At 31.4% G+C, this 21,753-nt stretch overlaps 1 protein-coding gene across 1 annotated transcript in view; it reads right to left on the bottom strand.

Annotated features, from left to right (window-relative positions):
* The window catches only part of LOC130903929 (N-alpha-acetyltransferase 16, NatA auxiliary subunit), a 156,919-nt gene extending 135,625 nt beyond the window's left edge, over positions 1 to 21,294 (bottom strand). Inside the window, exons 1-8 of the mRNA XM_057816324.1 lie at positions 21,083 to 21,294; positions 20,744 to 20,828; positions 14,036 to 14,298; positions 12,595 to 12,726; positions 11,997 to 12,521; positions 10,418 to 10,615; positions 8,470 to 8,751; positions 6,976 to 7,189 (exon numbers count right to left, since the gene is read on the bottom strand). Coding sequence (XP_057672307.1) covers positions 6,976 to 7,189; positions 8,470 to 8,751; positions 10,418 to 10,615; positions 11,997 to 12,521; positions 12,595 to 12,726; positions 14,036 to 14,298; positions 20,744 to 20,828; positions 21,083 to 21,139 — 1,756 coding nt within the window. The 5' untranslated portion in view covers positions 21,140 to 21,294. The remainder of the gene's footprint in view (positions 1 to 6,975; positions 7,190 to 8,469; positions 8,752 to 10,417; positions 10,616 to 11,996; positions 12,522 to 12,594; positions 12,727 to 14,035; positions 14,299 to 20,743; positions 20,829 to 21,082) is intronic.
* Positions 21,295 to 21,753: the final 459 nt, after the last annotated feature.

Here is a 21,753-nt window from a genome sequence, read left to right as displayed (position 1 = left end):
TAATTTCATCAAAAAAACAGATACCTGCAGGATCAAGCGGTGAGATCTTAGACCAGTGATTCTCAACCTTTTTTTTGTTGCGTCACATATTTAACGATTTCAAAATTTGGCGGCACGAAAAGAAAAAGATAGAAATTATTGAATTACTACAATACACTGCATAAATAGTTTATGACAAAAATTTTAAATATACGAAATAAACTAATATATACTACAATAATAACTAAAAGTTTATTAATATACTAATATGACAGTCAATCTTACAGCATTTGAAGGGAAATGATGTCTTAAATCGAAATAAAAATGGTAGCCAGCTCTTAGTCGGCCGCAGTATTAGGGTTGCCAGGTGTAAACAGGTATATTATTGTCAATTAACTGCATTCACCGTTTTTTACATACATTGAACATGAAAATCCATGGCCGCAAACAGAGGTTGCCTTGATTTATGTTTCTGAAAATGAAAACGTGTTTTTTGTGCCAATAAGGTGGAAAACTAACCGATTTTAATGGTGAATCATTTAAAAAGTGTGAGTTTATGTCGTTTCGTAAAAAGAAAAACTATAAACACAGCAACATAACCTTCAATAGTGATATGATGGAAGCACATGGTTATCATCTAGCATGTTACAAGAAATTTACCGTTTTAAAACAAAAGGATAAAAATGAATACGAAAATTATTTGCATACAAATGCAAACCGTAAGTACATCATTATTCTTAATTAATTCATTATTGTAATGTAAATATATTTTAGTCAATTTAGGAGCATTTACTCCATTTCGCCCAGTGCAATGAGAATCGTTTGCCCCATTTGCTTTATACTATTCACTTTTGTGTATAAAAAGAAAACAATTTTATTCCAGGATTCGCCTTCAGCATCGACTTCATTGCAATCCGAGGAGTTATCTACTACAGCACCAACTAACGAATCGTCCACGGAAGCAGAAGAAATTATTTCACCAGTGCAATCTGTACAAATAAAAAATAATATTGTTAAAATTAATAATAAAAGCAAATGTACTTCTTAATGAAATAAAAACAAAAATCTTAGTATCCACTCCATTTTGATCTAAAGATTCTGTAGAAAACTTTTTCAATGAGAAAAATGGGTCTTTACCCAATTGATGAAAATTGTCATTATGTTCAAAAACTTATGTTTAATAAGTAATAAGTGAAAAAATAATAAAACTTAATCACAACTCTTTACTTTATTATCAGCACGTAACAATTTGTGCATCTTCTCTCTTGCGTTATCACTTACTTGGAGCGAAAGTCGTTCACAAAAATCATGGCAACCTCTGTTTGCGGCCATAGTGCAACTGGCAACAATGGATTTTCATGTTCAATGTATATAAAACTTTAATTTTGTATAAAAATTTAAAAAAAAATGGTGAATGCAGTTAATTAACACTAATATACCTGTTTACACCTGGCAACCCTAATGCTGCGGCCGACTGAGAGCTAGCAACCATTTTTATTTTGATTTTCTTTTAAATGCTGTAAGATTGACTGAAAAAACATATAGCTGGAAGTTATATTAGTATATTAATGACATTAAAATTAATTATAGGTAATTGCGGCTAATTTTTACAAGGCAACCTATTCTTAATCCATTCCATACATCTTCAAGATTCCTTTAAAATTAATTTCATCAAAAAAACAGATACCTGCAGGATCAAGCGCTGAGATCTTAGACCAGTGATTCTCAACCTTTTTTTTTGTTGCGTCACATATTTAACGATTTCAAAATTTGGCGGCACAAAAAGAAAAAGATAAAAATTATTTAATTACTACAATACACTGCATAAATAGTTTATGACAAAAATTTTAAATATACGAAATAAACTAATATATACTACAATAATAACTAAAAGTTTATTAAGGGATTAATTACAAGCTAATAATAAAAATATTTTTAATGCGAAATTTGAGTTGATGTTTTTTGATAATTTCATTTATATTTGGTAGTAAAAATGACAATGCTACTCTCATATCATCTTCTACATTTAACAATCTTGATCTTTTTTTAGTTTTAATGTTGGCTAATGCTGAAAATCTGAATTCACACAAATAAGAATTAATTGATTCTTCTGAATGTTTTAAAATAAAAACATAAAATTGATTAATTAATTAAAAATTGATTAATTATATCATTTTCGTGAATAAATCTAACGAATGCAATTAATTGAGCATTTCTTGTAATATCTGTTGTTTCATCAACTTGTAGAGCAAAATTCAAATTTGTAAGAGTTTTTGCAGTATTTTGCTCAATATTTTCTGACATATCTTTAATTCTGCGATGGATTGTATCATTTGAAAGTGGTATTTTGCAAATATCAATATCAGCTGAACCACCAATCATTGTTTTTACAATTTTGCGACAAGCAGGTAATATAATTTCATCATCCAAATTGTCAGTTTATAAGTTAACAGCAATCAATTCAACTATTTCGTTAGAAGCTACTTGAGCCTTTTCAGACACACATACTTTTTTTTCAAAAACTTTTACTTGCTTAATTTTTGATGATAAAGACCTTTCAAAGTAGCTTTTATCTTTTTGTTGAAAGCGAAGGATGATTAGTCACCAAGTGACGTTGGAATTTGCTAGGAACCATAGCACTATTTAATAATTTAAAACCACATATAGAGGTAGGTAGAGGTAAATCCAAATTTCATAAAATTATAGTTCCGATGGACAACGTATTTTTTTGAGCAAAAAGTATTTTTACTTGTGCCGGGGGTTGGCTCATTTACTTGGTTCCTAACGTTATCAGTATCACTATTATCATCATTAAACTTTCTTCTTTTTAACCATTTATCCATTTTCAGAAGGATCTGATAAAATAAAAATGATATTGTCGAAACATTTTTAAAAAATGGTTCAAATATTACCTTTGAATTTATAATAATCTAAATTATGCACTCACTTGTAATTTATGAATATGGAAAATTAAACCTTTCTGAAATTGTTAAACTTTCGCTCAAATACAGTTTAGCGTAGATAAAACTTAAATTTGATGCGAAGAAATACAGACACAGTGCGCGTGTGCAGCAAGTCAGCACATAAGCTCGGAATTCCCCGTGAGATGTGTACACAGCGCACGTGTTCAATCACAGTAGCATTTAGTAGAGTGCAATAAAAACAAAAAAAACTTATTTGGAAAACCGTGTAAAAGCGAAAACGTGTAAAACAAGTACCGTGTAAATCGGGGGATAGGTGTACTGCAAAGTTAATAAGTTTACAAATTTATAAATTGACACTACATACAAATAAATTAACATTAAACCGAATCACATGCATTTGCCAATTTTAACGAAAGAAAAGGTGCAGTAACTACTATGCAACACCTTGTGAATCCCAACTATCACTAAAACAACACGTTTTGTACGCAGAAGTGGCAAGTATGCGCCGACTTGAGACATATTCCTATTGCTATGCACGCCGCTTCATCATAATTTGGCACTAAGAAAAAACGCGTTGCAAAGCAAATAAAATAATTTATTTTTTTGTGGATTTAAATATATATTTATGTTAAAAATATTTTTCTTTTTAAATGATATAATTTAATTATTATATATTTGCAAAATTTGGCGGCACACAAAAGTGCCGCGGCACAGTGGTTGAGAATCAGTCTAAATAGGATGCTTCGCAGTATTTATCGAGACATGATTAAACCTTTTTTTAATTAATCAATCCAACAACTTGAATATCCAAAAAGTTATAAGCATATAAATCTTTCTCACTTTTGTAAGGTTAAGTTGCTCAATGATCAGCTGGTATGTTTTACGCACACCTTTCCGAAAGACAGATTTTTCATTTGAAGGAATCGAAAAAATTCTAGTAGTTGAATAATTTTAAATAATCCTAATTGAAAATTTTCGTTTTTTCCAGATTTTTAGAGAAATCTGACTTTTCCAGTAAATTGAAAATTCCCTGACGTTTCCAGGTTTTCCAGTTTTGTGGCCACCATGATAGTATGTTTGAATTCAGCTGTTCAAAATTTACGATGGTACATAGTGTCCAACTACTTTTCATGTCTACGTTTCATGCCTTCCAAAAACAAATATTTAAATACGACCTATAAAATGTTTTCTGTGTAAATAGATGGAGAACAGATTACAGATTGTATTTCGCAGTCGGTCGGAGGCGGAAGCGAACAAACCAATTAAAATGTCATATTAGACAGATATATGAATAAGCGGAAAGCACTTCACAAAGTTACTTAAGAGAGAGAAAGAGAGAAATGCTTTATTGTTAAAAATTGTTACAATTTGTAGACAATAATGCAGCTACATAAAAATACAAATAAAATAAAATTTCAATATACAGAATGAGTAACAAAATTATAGGTAAAAAGATGATATCGATTTGATTTCAATTGGCAAATGATTTTGCATTTTTTGGCATTGTAAAATATTGAGTCCTTAACTAATTCTGAACGTGGAGTAGGTAGGTAAATGTCGTGCTCTGCATGGATAGCCATGCAACGTCCTATCAACGTGCTTATGAATTAGGCAAACAGATTCAAAGATGAATAAGGAAGATTCAGAATTTTTAATCTTTTAAAAAAGTCCCTGCGTGAGCCCTGCTGTTTAGTCCGAGTAAATATGTAACAGCTAGCACAGGGCAACTAGCATTAGTTAGTAGTTCGAGTTAATCTATTAACATATACTTTGAGTAAAAAATACCAGTCGGTGATGCCACAGTGTAGCTTATATGGATGTAACAGATTGCCACAAACCTTACACAGTATAATAAACCGCCGTGTGCTAACGTTAAAGAAACAATTCACCGAATTTGGTTAATCCCAAATAGATTTTTTTTACAAAATCTTTATTTCTGATACCTAAACAGTACAATGCTACTGGCACCAAGGCCTAAAATTTAACGAAACAACTAAAATATTTTATATATAATAAAAAATAAAGTCAAATTATTAAATTTCTTATAGTTTAGGATATAAATATTTCAGTCTATTTTTAGGAGATAACTTTTTAGGTCACAGCACATTTTTGTTCTGTTATTGTCTGCAGCGACATTCTTAGTTTTATCAATTTCATTTTAAATGGATTCAAGTAAGTCTACGGTGGTAATGAGTCCTTTTTGAAATCCATACTGCTTTCTATCAAATCCAAAAACTGCTCTGAACAAAAGTCTTGCTTTGATTACCTTTTCTACTATTTTTGAAAATGTACTTAGTAAGCAAATTGGTCTGTAATTCAAGACATCCCTTTTTGTGTATAGGGATTATTTTTACTACTTTCAGTTCTTCTGGAAATTTGCCACTTATCAGTATTTCATTGATTAGTTGCACTATTTTATTTTCTATTTCATTAATCAAGAGATTTATATCATCCTTTGATATGTAGTCGACTCCTGGTGTAGCTTTATTTTCAGTTCCTTGATATCTCTTAACTTTGTCATCTTCCACTGATTCATAATTTGTTGTCCTTCTTCTTATTGGAAATAAGAATTTTTAGGTTTTTTAATATTTGATGCAAGTTTGGGTCCAATGCTAGAGAAATGTGTATTGAATTCATTCATCTGCTATTTTAGTATCATCTACAATTTTTACTACGTCTATTTATTTATCTTATCTTCTGATTACTACTCTTCTTCTATCTGTTTGTCAGCTCGTTTAGTATCCAAGTTTAGTGTCCAAGTTTTCTTTGAGTCGCAATTTGCTTCCAAAATTATTCTCTCCACATATTGCTTTTTGAGGTATTTTCCCACGTGGTTGACTTTGTTTCTTAGTTTTTTAAACTCATTTTTAGCCTCTTTCTTTTGCTGTAATGGTAAACACAAAAGCAAACCAAATCAACTGCTAAATTAATCTAAATTAAGAATTATCTCCTTCATTTACTCAAAGGGAGGAAATCCCACTATTCATTAAAAGATACATCAAGGATATATTTGTCCGAAAAACTAAATAAAGCATAGAATCACCGTGTTGATTTGACAACATTTCATGAAATTTTTGATGGAAACTTCATTATTTCCTTTTATTTTACTCGAAAGGATACATGCAGTAGTTATGATTTATTTAAATCTGAGATTACAGTTTTAGAAGATAAAATTGCAAAGGTTACTGATGAAGAATTTAGCGAAATAACTACATAAAAAGAAGAACGAAAAAAAAAGTGAAAAGTTTTATTAAATCAAAAGAAACTGTCTCAAAGAAGCTAGAAAAAATGTTGAAGGAATTACCATTGACTTTCAAAAAAATCTACCCACTCCTAATAAAACTACGTCTACTATAACTTCGTTTCCTTCAACATTCATGTGTTGTCAGACTCGACATCAGTATTTTACACAAACGAAGAAAAAGAAGAAAGAAAGCTGATGATGTTTGTTCCATGCTAAACCACTTGATTGAAAATATCCTGAGCCCAACAGTAAACCACTTAGTTATTTTCTGTGACTCATGTCCAGGCCAAAACAAGAACTTTACGGTTATATGTTGTCTTCGCTACACAGTTTGTACACTGTAACGATTTCAGACTGTTCCCCATAAGATGTCACTCTTATATGGTGCAATGCACATGAGAAATCCAACTGACAAAACGCCAGAGGATTATGGAAGGATGTTTATTGATAATAAATATCATTATTACTGGTTTGACAAAGTACATCATTGGATCAACTGTCCTCAACAGAAGGTATTCCATTTATAATTTAAAAAATTCTTAGTTTTAATGTAACGATTATTATTTATATAATTTTACTTCTTTTATTACAGAATCTGAACAGTATGATACCAATAATTCTGAAGATGACGATAACATCATATATGGTAGAGTCAACAAGTGAAGAATATGATGAAGATTGATTTTTTAAATATTTATCATTAATACTGTATTATAAATTATAAAAAAGTATGAAGAGCTCTGGAATTTTATATCAACTCATCACATACATTTAAAATCACATTTTTTTTATTTTTAATATATGATGATTCATATTATCTGTACTTACCTGTATTCATTTCCTGTTCGGCGCTCTCATCCTTTAAGGGCTCGTCAAATAGATGAAGATATACCTCGATGGCACATTTGGCAGCTTTAAAATAAAATGGATGACCTCGAAGAACATCTTCTAGTCTTAAAAGGCCTACATACGATCGTAGCGTCATTTTTCTCACACAATACGTATGGAAGTCAAACTGGTCTTCTATTATTTCGGAAAAATGCTAGAAAAAATGCACGTAATTTAGATCGGAAACTGTAGAGTTTATATGGATTTTTACATATAGTCATATAAATTTATACTGAGTTTTTTAATGAGTATAATAAGTTTTCGACTAGAAAAAACACACATTTTCCATTATAGTTTTTAAAGTCTATACATTTAACTCAGCTATGCTCTAACCCAGTGTTTTTCAATCTGTGGGTGAAGCCTTAGTCGGGGGGTCGCCAACTGAAAGAAAAAGGCAAGGAACACAATAAGAACACCTCTGACAACATTAGTTCGGATAATCGACGCTCTACTGTATAACTATTGGGTTCTGCAATGAAACGGGAAGATTTCGTAAACAATTTTTTTGGAAACTACATTTGCCAAATACCCTACACTACCATTCATGGAGTCGAGCCTGAAAGATCTGCATAACTCTTTGCAGCAAATCAAAAAGTATTGCTTCAATCTCGTCACGAATTTTTTGCTTTAGGGCGTGTATCTTGTATGGATCAGTTCCAAACACTTTCGTTTAAAGATAACCCTATAAAAAGAAGTCGCAGACAGTAAGAGACCGAGGGGACCAAGCGATATCCCCGTTTTGAGAAACGACACGCCTTGGGAACAAAGCATTCATTGAAATTCTTGCAGTGTGGCTTGTTGTACTGTGTGTTTTCATTAACTGGAAAGCGGTGAAGTTCAGGTGTGAGGAAGTTCCGAATCATCGCAACGTATCTGTCAGAATTAACGAACCGATGATTCCATTTGCCGACATTGAACACCATATTGTCACTTTCTAAGAATAGAGAGGTGTTTCATGAAGCAAACGAGGGTTCTCCTCCGCCCAGTACCTAAAATTTTGTTTGTTTACAACTCATCCACAAGTTGTTAATTTGGTCATAATTTTCTTCCAACCTGGCAAGCATAACCTCACAAAATCTGAGACGCAGTTGATATTCACCAACCTGTATTTTATAGGGGTGATATCGAAGATCTTGATGGAGTAGATTTCTCACAGATCTGTGACTTATTCGAAGGTGTGTGGCATGACGAAGGTCGATCAACGTTAACTTCTTAACGTGGTATATTAAAATGGCGTCTAAAATTCCGACGCGTTTGCACTAAATTCTAGCCATTTTAATTGCATAACCCCGATGCTCATCCGTCTAACGCTCCATTGTAGACTAAATGGCAAGCCACTCGGAACCCGGTAGGCCTGTGAGTGTATTCCTTACCACTTCACCGCGCGCTGAAAATAATTCTGCATATCATGTGACGATATATATATCAACCTACCCTATCAACTTCGTGACATTTTTTTAGTGCTTCCCCATACTTTTCCAGTCTCTGGTACGCCAGCGCACATTCAGTCTGGAACCACATACACTGCATTTCGTTTAAATTTTCCATTGCAGTAACTCCTTCACGTGTAAATTTTCCGCAAGTGTCTTCCGCTTCTTTCACATAATTCGCACGTAACATATATTTCGCGCATTTTGAATTTATATAACGATCAGCCGTATCTAGAGCTTGCGCCTCGTCTAACCATTTGTAGGCTTCCTGGGGATTACTAGCATGCTGTAATAAAATATAATTAAATTGCATTCCTTTGCTACAAGTTTGATACAAATATATCTTTGAGGTACATTGTCATCGAATCATATCAATTAAAAAAAACGAGAACTAATGAGAAATGGAGAACTAGACAATAAACTAAAACACCAGTAATATAAAAAAACAACACAAATTGACTTTTAAAGAAAATGGAAAATATATTGACAGGCAACCAAAGATAAACAAGATATTCATGAGGAATCGACTTGTCGTTCCTTGAAGAGAAAATGATTAAATTCTACTGAGACTCATAAGTTTTATGATGGCTGCAGAGGTGGTTGTTATACAGATTTTAAAATCGGTGGATATTTTAAAAACAGTAGGGAGAACGATAGAATAATTCTTCCACTCAGCAAAAAATTTTCAGGTATCATACCAACAAATACATTGGACACGAACCATACATATTGAAAGTACTGGAAGAAATAATAAATGACTGCAAACTGAAATTGGTTATTAACTAAGGATTAGGGCTGATAGGATCTTCCTCGCTATTAAAAAAATAGTTAGCGATAATAATAATTCTTAGCGATAAGTTACATATCAGTAAACTGGGAAAAAAGGAAAGATCCTCTTCATACCAAAAATAGATAAAAGTGATTGGACAAACTCAAAACCATCGTTTACACTTAAAAAGATGGTGGATAACCAAATTAGAGAAGTAAATTTCGAAGTCCACTACATGACAGTCAACAGGCACCTGCGACTTCTTAGATATTTTGTTAGCTTTTGATAATGTGTTAAAATATATCGAGGGAAATTACCTCCAAGAATTGTTGAATCTTTATAATTGAATGTATTTTTTTTATCGTACTGATGACCTGTTAGTCTATTTTCTAAATACTGAGATGTCTGTCCTATGTAGACAGTGTCACAATTAATACAAGGCACTTTATAAATAAAATTACTTCTCATGTTTTTTGGTGTTTTAGATTTTAGTTTAGTTAGTTTAATATCATATTTAATGATATTATGATTCGAAAGTTGTTGGAAAAGTCCTTGAACATATGGTAAGGAGAAATGTTTTATATTTTGATGTTTTGTTTCTTAATTGATTATAGTATCTGTTTATCCTTTTCTTAAATATGTTGTTTATCATTGTTTCCGGATAATTTTTTTTCTTTCAATGCAGTTTTTGCTTTTTGAATAGCTAAATTCTGGATCTGATAGTTGGATCAAATTTATTATCACTGATCTTTTTTATGACAAAGGATGACACATTCAGATTCCTACAATCTATGTTACATTTCTCTATATCTCATTCCTAATTCTTTCTATCCACTCTTTCGTTTTTGGTGTTCCGCCCTTATATTCTATGTTATATTTCCAAATATTCCTTTGACAACATCACCTTTTAAATTCTCGTTAAATATTTGTACTATAATAATTTCCTGGATTCTATTGGTTTTGTTATTTTTCAAATATATCCATATTTTGGTGTTATAAAATGAAAATAATACATGATCTAAATAAAACCTTATGATGTGTATGGTGAATTTGATTGTCAATGAATAAGAGTATTGTTAGGCACTTTTTATCCATTTGTATTCCTATTTCTGCTATTTTTCCTTGACAATTATTGGGTTCATAATTTGATTCATGTTGATAAATAAAAAAGGATATAACTCACCTTGTATATTCTACCCTTGATAACAAAAAGTTCAATCAAAGTAGGGGTATGTTCTATAGCGGCATCAATATAACTTAATGCTTTTTCAGTCTGTTTAAGAAAGTCATAATGTTGCGCTAAGTAATAGTAAACCCATAGAAGAGCGCTCGCTGGCTCTTTAGGGCCATTTTTAACTTCTAATTCACTATATTTTCCTACCTGAAAAATATTTATTTATAGTAAGTGCACAAAATGAAGTGCAGACTGACAATATATAGTAATCAATACAGTCAGTTTCTACATAACGAATTATTGCTAAAAAAATGCTGAAATGGGTCAATTTGTTTATATATCAATTTCAGAATAAAATCATTTACCAGCACTTTCAACCACCTCGGAGTAATAACTACCCTTATAAATATTTTAACCATAAGTCACAGCGAGTGACATCGCATTTGGAATTTTGGATATTGGTAACAAGAAAAATTAATTTTCAAGTTTTTTTTTTATGTAAAAAGCAAACACAAGAGAGTAAACCCTATTACACTCGAGTGGTGCCTACCGTGTGGAGATGCCTGTGAATATTGAACTTGAATTTCTATAGGTTGTAAGACATGCCTTGATATCTGATTCCACAGGCTTGCACTTCACCAAAGAAATGAGTTCCAATAAATTGAAGTTCTGTAGTAAAACTCAATATTCATGATGCACTTTTAACTTCAATCCATAAATTGGTGACATAAGCCAGGAGATCCCAGGTTGATCCATGTTTACGAAAGCCCTATTAATGGTCATTTAGAATGTTAGCAGATTCAAGAATCGCTGGTTAACGGCTTTCTCCATGACCTTGTAGGGAAGACACAGAAAGCATTTCGTCAATGGTGGTTCCTATAGAGGGCAGTGGTTTTACTGATGTCCAAGCCTTTGATAAATTTTGCCACATCTCGGTGTCGAAATTCTATTTCTGGTATTGATGAACCAACTCTAGGTAGGTTGGGTGGTTCATCCATATCAAAAGTGTCTTAAGCCCAGACAACTTTTGAACCCAAGCAAATTATAACAATTCTGAGTGTTAGTCGATGCCTTAAACTCAAATGTTCAATGCTGATGTGATAGAGATGGCGCATAGTGAACTTGTTAAGTTCAGCTACGCATTTTGAAAATGGTGGTATTCTATAGAGGGCAGTGGCTTTACTGATGTCCAAGCCTTTGAGACGTTTTGCTACATCTCGGTGTCGAAATTCTATTTCTAGCATTAATGAACCAACTCAAGGCAAGTTGGGTGGTTCGTCCAAATCAAAAGTTTCTTAAGCCCAGACAACTTTTGAACCCGAGCAGATGAGAACAATTCTGAATTTTATTCAATACCCTGAATTCAAATGTACAATGCTTGTGTCAAGATTATTATAATGGTTGTCAACTGTATTATTTGGAATTTTTTTGTGGTTTTTTAAATTAGCTCCTCATTTAATAATCAAAATATTCCACCAATACTCTTAAAGAATGGTGACTTTAATTGACTCATCAGTTATTTTACTCTCATCTTGTGATTTTTTGCCATAATTTATTTAAACTACTAATCATAATAAATCAAACTCACTTTTTTTAATGCATCTACATATTGATGTAACAAACTTTCAATAACTTCCACTTTATTTTTGTCAACATAGAGGCTTCTCAAGTCGACAAAAAGAGGCGGCACGCCCTTCGACAATGCTTTTCTCATATATTTATCTACTAATGTCTTGAACTGTTCACCGGTGGCATAATTTAAAGGCAGTCTTCTTGGAGGCATAGCTCGAGGAAATTTTTCCGAAAATTTAATATAAAAATCTACAATTTCTTTAGGAGTCGACAGCCGCCTTGCTTCTATCAATTTATTATAATATGTAGTATTTTCAGGGTTCCTTTGCATCAATTCTTCATAATATTCTGCGGCTTTATCAAATTGCTTCAATTTGAGGTTAAGTTCGCCAAGATTTTCTTTTAGCGTTAGTTTATCAACAATTTGATCTTGCGATTCTTCAAGATGTCTTAAAGCATCCTTTAAATCGCCAGATTCTTGAATAACTAGATTTTGATACAGTAAAAGTTCACTATGTTCATAGTCAAAGTTATTTCCTTTCTAAAACAAAAAAAAAATATACTATATGTTGAATTGAAAATAATTTATCAATAAAAAAAGCTGAATTTCTTACCTGTTGTTCAAGAAACGTTTCTAATATTATCAATGCATTTTTATATTCTTCTAGTAGATGAAAAGACATAGCATAACCAATCCAGGAAGCCCTTTGTGTAGGTCGTAACATAAGTAATTGATACCGTGTATCCTAAAAGTACAAACATTTTTATATGTCTATTCAATACTTTGAGAATTGTTTTTATTACTAGTTCAGAGGTTACCAAAATAGGTTCCCCGAAACCGTCACCAGGAAGGCACGAAATTAATTGATACTGTGGTTATTGAGCAGACACAAATATTATTTTGTAATTGGGATCTGATCAACTAATCGCTATTATTGTATACATGTTTCATTATTTTGTGTTTTCTTTATTATTAGATTGCATAAAAAGAGGGTGACTAAGACCCAAGTTAATTTCATACGAGCAATCACCTCCTGAATTTAGAAACATGTAAATATGAAACTATAATAAATTTTACAATTACTGTAAAATATGATACTACCACTCATGGATTATTTTATTTATAACATGCAGGTATGAAAATTGAGAAAAAGTATTTTTAAATATCCATATTATAGGACTAGTAAAATATTGTTCAAACATAATTTAAAATTATGTTATTCCCAATCCTCACTTTATTTTTAATAATTCAATCAAAGAACTAATTCTCGAATTATATTTAAAATATTACCAAATTGTTGTTGACTTGTATAATTCTTGTATCTTTACGTTTCTAACTGTTCTTGATTTTAGGTCTCTTCTGTTTCAAATAATTTTTTTATTTTTTTTTAAATTTTTAAAAGATTGATAAAAAATTGATTTATATTTAAAATTAGTCAAAACTTAAATTTTTTATCAATCTTAAAAATTATTAAAAAACTTATTTTGGAACAGAAGAGTCCTAAAATCAAGAACATTTAGAAACATAAACATATCAAAAGGTCTAAGAAATAAAAAATTGAAGAAATTTTTGTATCTTCGAGATGATTTTGAGCTTATTGCTGACATATTTAGCTAATAATTGCCCACAGAGTCAGCAACAGAAATGAAATAAGAAATCGTCCATATTTTTTGGGGTGTTAAGCTTCGTAATTATTTTTCAGTGAAGCAAGTAAAATCCAATTCAACGATTCTACGTTACTCAAAAGCTTGTTGGGTCGAAAAACAATTTTTATGGTGAATTTCTCAAAAAATGTCATATCTTGGGAATTAAATGAAGCACAACACAAAAAACATATCTTTCTATATATAAAGTTTATACTTCATTTACAAAATTTTTTATATGTTTTTATATATAATATATAATTTATATATTTTTTTTACATAAATTTGTATGAAGTATCTCATTACTGAGAAAATAGATGAACCACAAAATTAATTATTTGGCAACAAATTCTACAGCAAAACTCTTTTGATTATGCAGACTTCTAATTAAGAATAAAATATAATACTCACTCTGTATCCTTCCAAATCACGCATTTGAATTTGTAACAAAGACAAATCTCTAAGAATTTGAATGTTATCTTTTTCCCATTTGAGGGCATTCCTATAGCATTTAATAGCTTCATCATATTTTTTATCTGATCTTTGAAGTAAACCATACACATGCCAGCATACATGTGATTTAAGATCATTTCGTAAGCCCCTTCTCACATACTCGTAGGCCTCCTCTTTTCGTCCCAAACAGTTAAGGGTTAAACCTTTCATAGCAAGGGTCTCTATAAATTTCAATATATGCAAAATATCAATTACCTCTAAACTCTAAGTACATTAAATCTTTTATACTAGCCTATATGATCAAATAAACATTGCAAAAGTTGATATATCTTTTAAAACAAAAAGATATAAATACTTCAAATCAGGAATAATTGTTACAAAAGGTTATATTGCTTAAATGGCTTCATTTCTACCTCATAAAAATATCCTGGATTTTTCCCCTCACGCAGGGGGAAATATACCACCAAAAAGGGTATTTTTGTGGTTTTAGGGTAATATATCTTAAAGGACTGGCAATATGGAATTCATGGTTATTATAAAAGTTTTAGAACATTAAATTTTGCATTTAGTGAGACTGATCGACTGATCGCACATTTTTCTGACCACTCGTTACGATACTACTGCACAACATAGTTGGACCAATTTCCCACATAAATTCTGCATAGAACAAAACCAAAATTGAACTTTTTTGACGAAATGTCTTCGTACAGTGTCACTTTAAATTCAGATCATTTCTTATCATAATTATCATCAATCATCAGTTTGTTTAACTGCTGTTAATAATAATACTAGTATTAAGATTGAATATTATGTGAAAATATATTAAAAAATGGTTTTACATAGATATCTGTTGTTCAATTGATACAAAGATTGAGGTAGCATAATAAATATATATATATATATATATATATATATATATATATATATATATATATATATATATATATATATATATATATAAACTTCTATCATTGTTGCGTCCATAAACATCCCAAACACATACACTATTGCTTCCTTCGAATTATTGCGTCCGAATATCGGACGCAACAATGTCAATCCATGTTTTTGTGGATTTTTGCCAACGTTTGTGAAAAATATTAACAAGAACAGTCAACAAAGGTTCCTACATTTCTATTTCTTTATAAAACTCAACGTCATCTAGTGATCTCTCTATGATTTTATTGGATTTTCTATTTGGAATTGGACGCAATAATATTACTAATATGGATGAAAATGTATATTGTTAGTTCATTGATTTTCCGGCAGAGTACCAAATATTGTATACACACTTAAGTATATATTTTAGAAACGTAATATGTTGTTGCGTCCGAGATATGGCAACACTGCTCTCTATTTTTAGACCCAAAATATTGTGTTTTAACGTTTCTTGTGCTTGTGAGATCGTGTTATTCTAAGACATTGTTGCTTCCAGTGTGCTAATATGACAAGGCGCATTGATAAAATATTCAGTAACTTGAGTTTTGATACTGAAGAAGGTAAGTATTTTTATAATATATATGAAATTATTACATTCGTGACTTTCTTATGACTTTTGTCTTTATAAAAATTTTCAGTTACCTCCAATTACTAATAATTATTGGTATTGTCACTCATTGTCTTTTAGTGAGTAAAAGTGATAGTTTTGAAATTTTGCAATTTAATTTAATTTTGTAGCTACTGAAAAACATGTTGTCATGTGTTAATTTTTCTACAAATATTTTTCAAATTCAAAATAGGTAAAACGCCTTCTCCTTCATTTTGTATTTTGTATTCCCAAACAAAACTAATAATTTCTCCATTATCCAAACGTTTTTTTGCTTTTTATATTTTAGTCAGAACTGAATATTACCTCAAACAAAATATTTGAATATGATAAAATTCAAATGAATACAAAGTCATCTCCATGTACACCGGAAGATCCTTTTAATGCTTCGTCAAGTGAAGATTCTCTATATTGTCCTAGTAGTGACGAAGTAAGTAAAATTTTTTTTCCATTTTCATTAAATTGTGAATATAGGTTTTGGACCTTGCCTGTGAGTAGATAAATATCCAGGCCCATACTGATTTCCCGGAAAACGTTTACTTTGTGTTGGGATTTGAAAGCGTCGAATTCTACTTTGTTAAGGGGTTTTAGAAAAACTAGTATTACTTTTGTTCTTAGTGATTATAAAAAATTGCAGAAATAGTCGATCGAAATTGCGGTGAGGGATCGAAGATAAAACCTTGTATATTATACATGGCATATTCTTGTTTTATAGTACTTTTGTCTGGTAAGAGAATTAGCATACAGCTCGTTCGGCAAACTTCCAGACGCGTACTATAAAACACTTATTATGGCACTAAGAACTTAAATAGCTATTCACTAAATTCTTTCTAGTTTTAGAAATTCTTATACATTTATCACCTAATTGGTTCACGAGATAATTCACGTTACATTTTTTTCGCAGGATAGCTGCTCAGATGTTGATGAGAATCCAGCACCGAAGAAGACTAAGAAACCTAATAACAAAAGCTCAACCCAGATGAAGATTACTACTGATTATGTTAATTCGCCCTCTATTGGTGTGTATGATACAGCTAAAGATAACGAATACGATTTAAATGTACCGAATACTTCAAGCAGTAGACAGTTGATTACTACTAAAACGATGGATAAAGACCAAGATTTATGTAACAATTCAAGGTTACCGAGTACTTTAAGTTGTACAAAACCAATTAAAACACCATATAAGAGAAAACCGGATCATTGTTATTATTGCGAAACTAAGGTTCTAAATTTCGGCCGCCATGTGATACGGAACCATTCAAACGAAATAGATGTAGCAAGAATTTTAGCAAAGCCCGTTAAAAGTAAAGAAAGAAAAGAGCTATCCAATGACCTTAGAAGAAAGGGAAATTATTTGGCCGACGGTGGCACTTGTTTTAAGCCTGTTAGGGAGGGTTATGTACCAGAGAGAGATAAAGTACCTTGTAACAACTGTTTAGGGTATTTTTCCTCGAAACTTTTATACAGACATAAGAAAAAATGTGTAAAGAGAGATTCTGGTAGCTCTCAAAATAGCAAACAGTTAAAACTATTCCATAATGCCAAAGTAGATCAACGACTGAAAGAGGAATTCCCGCATATGAGAGCGGACAAGTTGTCTTTGGAAGCTCAAAAAGATCCACTTATTTGCGAGTTCGGAGCTAAGTACTTAAAAACGCACCGTGAAAAACATTTTATTTACGTAACATCACGCAAAATGAGAGAACTTTCTAAAATCCTTTTGGAAATAAGAAAGTTGGATCCATCCATAACCACATTCATTTCAGCTTTGAAGCCAAAGTATTTCGACATTTTCGTGGAAGCCACAAAACGAATTGCTAAATATGATTCGGAACGAGATGTTTATCTGTCTCCAACTTTCGCCATGAATATTGTTACGTCTTTGAAACAGTGTTGCGATATTTACACTAAAAATAAAGGTACCACTTTATCTACTGCGGAAATAGAGGCGGACTTGAAAACGTTGATTCGTCTTTTTGAAACTAATTGGAGTTGTGAGATTTCTTCACATGCCAGTTACAACCTTAATCTTAACAAATGGAACAAAGTAACCATTGTACCTCTTGCCAGTGATTTGCGTTTATTAAGGAATCATCTCATTGACTTATCTGGAGAATCTTTAAGAGTCCTAATTAAAGGAGCTGAGGATATGAAATATATCATAGAAGATGATATCGACCATCAGCAATATCAAAAAAAGTCTGATACAATTCAAGCATTTAATAATCTGACATACAAGACAATATCAAAAAAATGTTAGAAGTTAGACACCATTTTGTGACCATAAATAACCCATATCTTTTCGCAATGGCGAATTCAAATTCACATTTGATAGGTTATAAAGTGTTAGCCAAACATGCTAAATTATGTTGAGCACAAAACCCATCATCAATTACGTCAACCCGACTGCGCAAACATCTTGCAACTTTATCGCAATTATTCAACTTATCAGATGGGGAAATAGAACAGTTGGCGACATTTATGGGACACACAAGTGGTGTTCACAGAAATTCCTATCGACTACCCGATGATGTTTATCAAACGACGAAGATATCTAAACTGTTGATGGTAATGGAAAAAGGCGGAGCAGATCAATATAAAGGAAAATCTATTGATGAAATAAACATTGATATGGAAAAAAATCTTCTAAGTGACCGAGACTCTGATAATGATAGTGACGAGGATGAAAATCCAATAATAAGGGAACTGTTAGATACGTCAAAGCCATCTGCTCAAGATTTTGTTCCAACAAACAACGTTGATGGGAAACCTGTTGCAGGGACTAAAAAGAAAAAAACTCGTAAACTGGTTCCTTGGACAGATGACCAAAAAAAAGTCACACTAAACTATTTTAAAGATCATATTAAAACTAAGAAGCCCCCTAAAAGATTCGAATGTGAAGATCTGAAAACAAAATATGAAAAAATTCTAAACAAAGATTGGCTAAAAATCAAAGTATTTGTTCAAAATTATTTTACTAAAAGCAGAAAATAGAGTTGATAGTGCATATAAAGGATTTCTATTATATTTTAAAAAATCAATAAAACTGGTATAAATTTAGCTTCATGATTTATTTGTACTGTTCCCTTTCTGTCCCTAGCTATTGTCCCAATTTCTGTTTTCTCTTTATCTATATCCATATTTTCGATTTGGTCAATCCATTTCCTCCCGGCTATTCTCTTTAAAATACGATTAAAAAGTTGGTAACAATTGACTTTGCACGATTTATGGTTATTGTTGGATTGCGATGTTTCACAAGTATAGTTATCACTTTCCTCTGGAGGTATATTTTAGAGGCATACCTGATCAATCCCCACATGCTTTCCATTTTTTTGAGTCGGAAAAAGTGTATACCAGTAGCTAATTATTAGAGTTATTGCGTATTTTACATTGTCTTTTCCATATTCTTAAAATCAGAGATATATTTCTACAAGGAAACTCTTTTAAGATTATATACATTTCATGTGATATTTAATGATAGTATATTATTGCGTCCTGGCGGTTTGACAACACCGCACGGATGCAGCAATGTATGGTGTAGTCATTATATGGAGCTGACAAAGTTACTTGTTATAAGGAAGCAGCATTGTTGTAGAATGAATGAAAATTTGTATATTTGAAAATTGTGAATATCAATTATCTACATATAGTCCTATCCATCTACTTCATTGGTAAACCAGTATACACAATAAGATCATGGTTAACTCTTGGTTTTCTTGAGGACGCAACAGTGTATGACTTTTGTACGGACGTAATAATGTTTATATTTATATATATATATATATATATATATATATATATATATATATATATATATATATATATATATGTATATATATATAGTATATATAGTCCATGTTTACTAGCTTGTCAATCTCTACAAGTTGGAGGGAGTTAGTGTAGGAGTTCCTTTTACCGTTGGCACACTGGTTAGAGGTAGTAACAGGATCATAACCAAACTTTGAAGCCTGCTAACCCAGTGAAACAAATCCATCCGATGTCAGAGCCACAGTTGTACTTGTGTTCTCAAGCAATGTTGGCGGGCTGCTTTGGATGTTGGTGGTAGGGATCCCATATTGGTCACAATTTATTCAAAGTACCGCCTACCAGCATAGAGTGTTGTTAAAAATCGAAGGCCAGATTTGGCAATAGCTTCCTGTTGAATGTCATGCTCGAAGAAAGGTTTGATTTCTTCAACAAGAGATTCATTTTTCTCCAAAACCTTCTTCTTTCCTGCTTGAAGAGTGCTGACGTTATGTCACATACACTTATGGCGAGGTATTTCTTTTCAAAACCTTTTAAAAATGTTTATATTTAAAATCCAATTGAAACAAATTGCAAAATAAACGAATCTAATAAAATCTTGGTAAGGAAGGTGTGAAAGAACTTTTGTGGTAGCTTTACTTATCATTGCGCATTAAAGGGTTAAAGGAGAAACTGTACAATAACGGTCGGTCAAAAAAGTTCACATTTGGTTTCATTCTATACAGAATTTATTCCTCTTTAGCTTTTATAATAACCACTTTATTGATAAATGGGTTATTTTAGATGATAGTACCAAAAATCTAAAGTTAAAACAACAATTTTTCAAAAATGTGGCAAACTGGTCCAACTTTGATATGCAGTAGTATCAGAACAAGTAGTCAGCAAAATGTGTGATGAGTCTCATTCAAAGCAAAATTCAATACTCTAAAACCCCTATAACAACCATAAATTTGATATTGTGAGTAGTTTACCCTAAAACCGAAAAAATACCCCTTTTGAGGGTACATTTCCACCCGCACAACTCTGGCAAGGGGGAAACCTAGGATAGTCATATTGAGTCATGTCCTGAAAAACAAATTCCTAAATCCTAAATAGTTCAATAGGTGATCAGGATTAAATTACTTTGAAAGATAGGCATCAAAATTGTTTAGCTTTGTTTTTGAATTTTTGTTACCATAAATAACTGCAAAATTGACTAGAAATAATTAACAAAGAATAATTGTACATCTGTCAAAATAAATTGTATTGAGATTACACATTCCTATAATGTACACAATTTCAATGGTTCACCTTCTAGGGATGATATTTGTATAATATTAAAAAAATTATGGATTTTATAAATAGACAAAACTAACCTCCATGTTCTGTATATTTTGGATTTGATAGAATTTGTTTGGCAAATTTCAACCCATTTTTGTACTGTTTCTGCTCGTAACACCTCTGAAAATATTTATCCAAACATTAATATTCTATAAATATGTAAATAATCATATAAAACGTATCAATATATCATACCAATGCTTCAAATATAATTGTAATGGTAACAAATGTTATTCAAGATCTAAAAAAAGTCAGATTAAAATTTAAAATTCAGTAAGATAAATGTTTAAATACAAAATAACATAGGACCATACCAAGCAATCGGTATATTATCTAGAATTCGAATTGTTGGGGGTCTAATCAGACATACTAACCAATATTCTTTTAAATAAGGCATTTTCTTTCGGTGGTAGCGGGTTACTGGAGGGCATTTCTGATTTTTCACTTGAACGGCGAACGTTTTAAACCCGGTAAAACAAAATATACAATTTATAAGGATTATTAAAACCTCGTGGCCACAAACTTCTCCAATGTCGATCGTGATCACGTGACCTAAACTGACAGTTGACATATAAATGCCAGTCGCCGATAACACAGATTGCTTCTGTTACCTTTAACTATAAGGGACATGGGCATATCCACCAAACAGTGAAGGGAAGTATGAAGCATTAAAAGAGATAGCGTTATCTGTAATGTTTCACGTTGCTCACGTATCACGTTAGAAAAAAAAAATAAAAACTCATCTTAATTTCATACGAGCAATCACCTCCTAAATTTTGTCGCATGAATTTAGAAACACCCTATATGTATTGATGTCCAGAAGTAATCGTTATTTATATAAACCATTAATAAATAATTAACCTTTACACTTTACACAATTTTATTTTTATATGGATTTATATTGCGGTAACAACATTGATTTTCTAAAAGTTTAAACTAAATTCATTCTATATTGGAGAGATTATTTTTGGATTGAGTACGAAACTGTGAATATATGACATCATTGATTGACAATATTGTCAAAAAATGCAAAAAAAATTAGCTG

This window comes from Diorhabda carinulata, chromosome 2, assembly GCF_026250575.1.
Source record: "Diorhabda carinulata isolate Delta chromosome 2, icDioCari1.1, whole genome shotgun sequence".
NCBI classification, from domain to species: domain Eukaryota; kingdom Metazoa; phylum Arthropoda; class Insecta; order Coleoptera; family Chrysomelidae; genus Diorhabda; species Diorhabda carinulata.
This window is presented reverse-complemented; position numbering and strand designations above follow the sequence as displayed.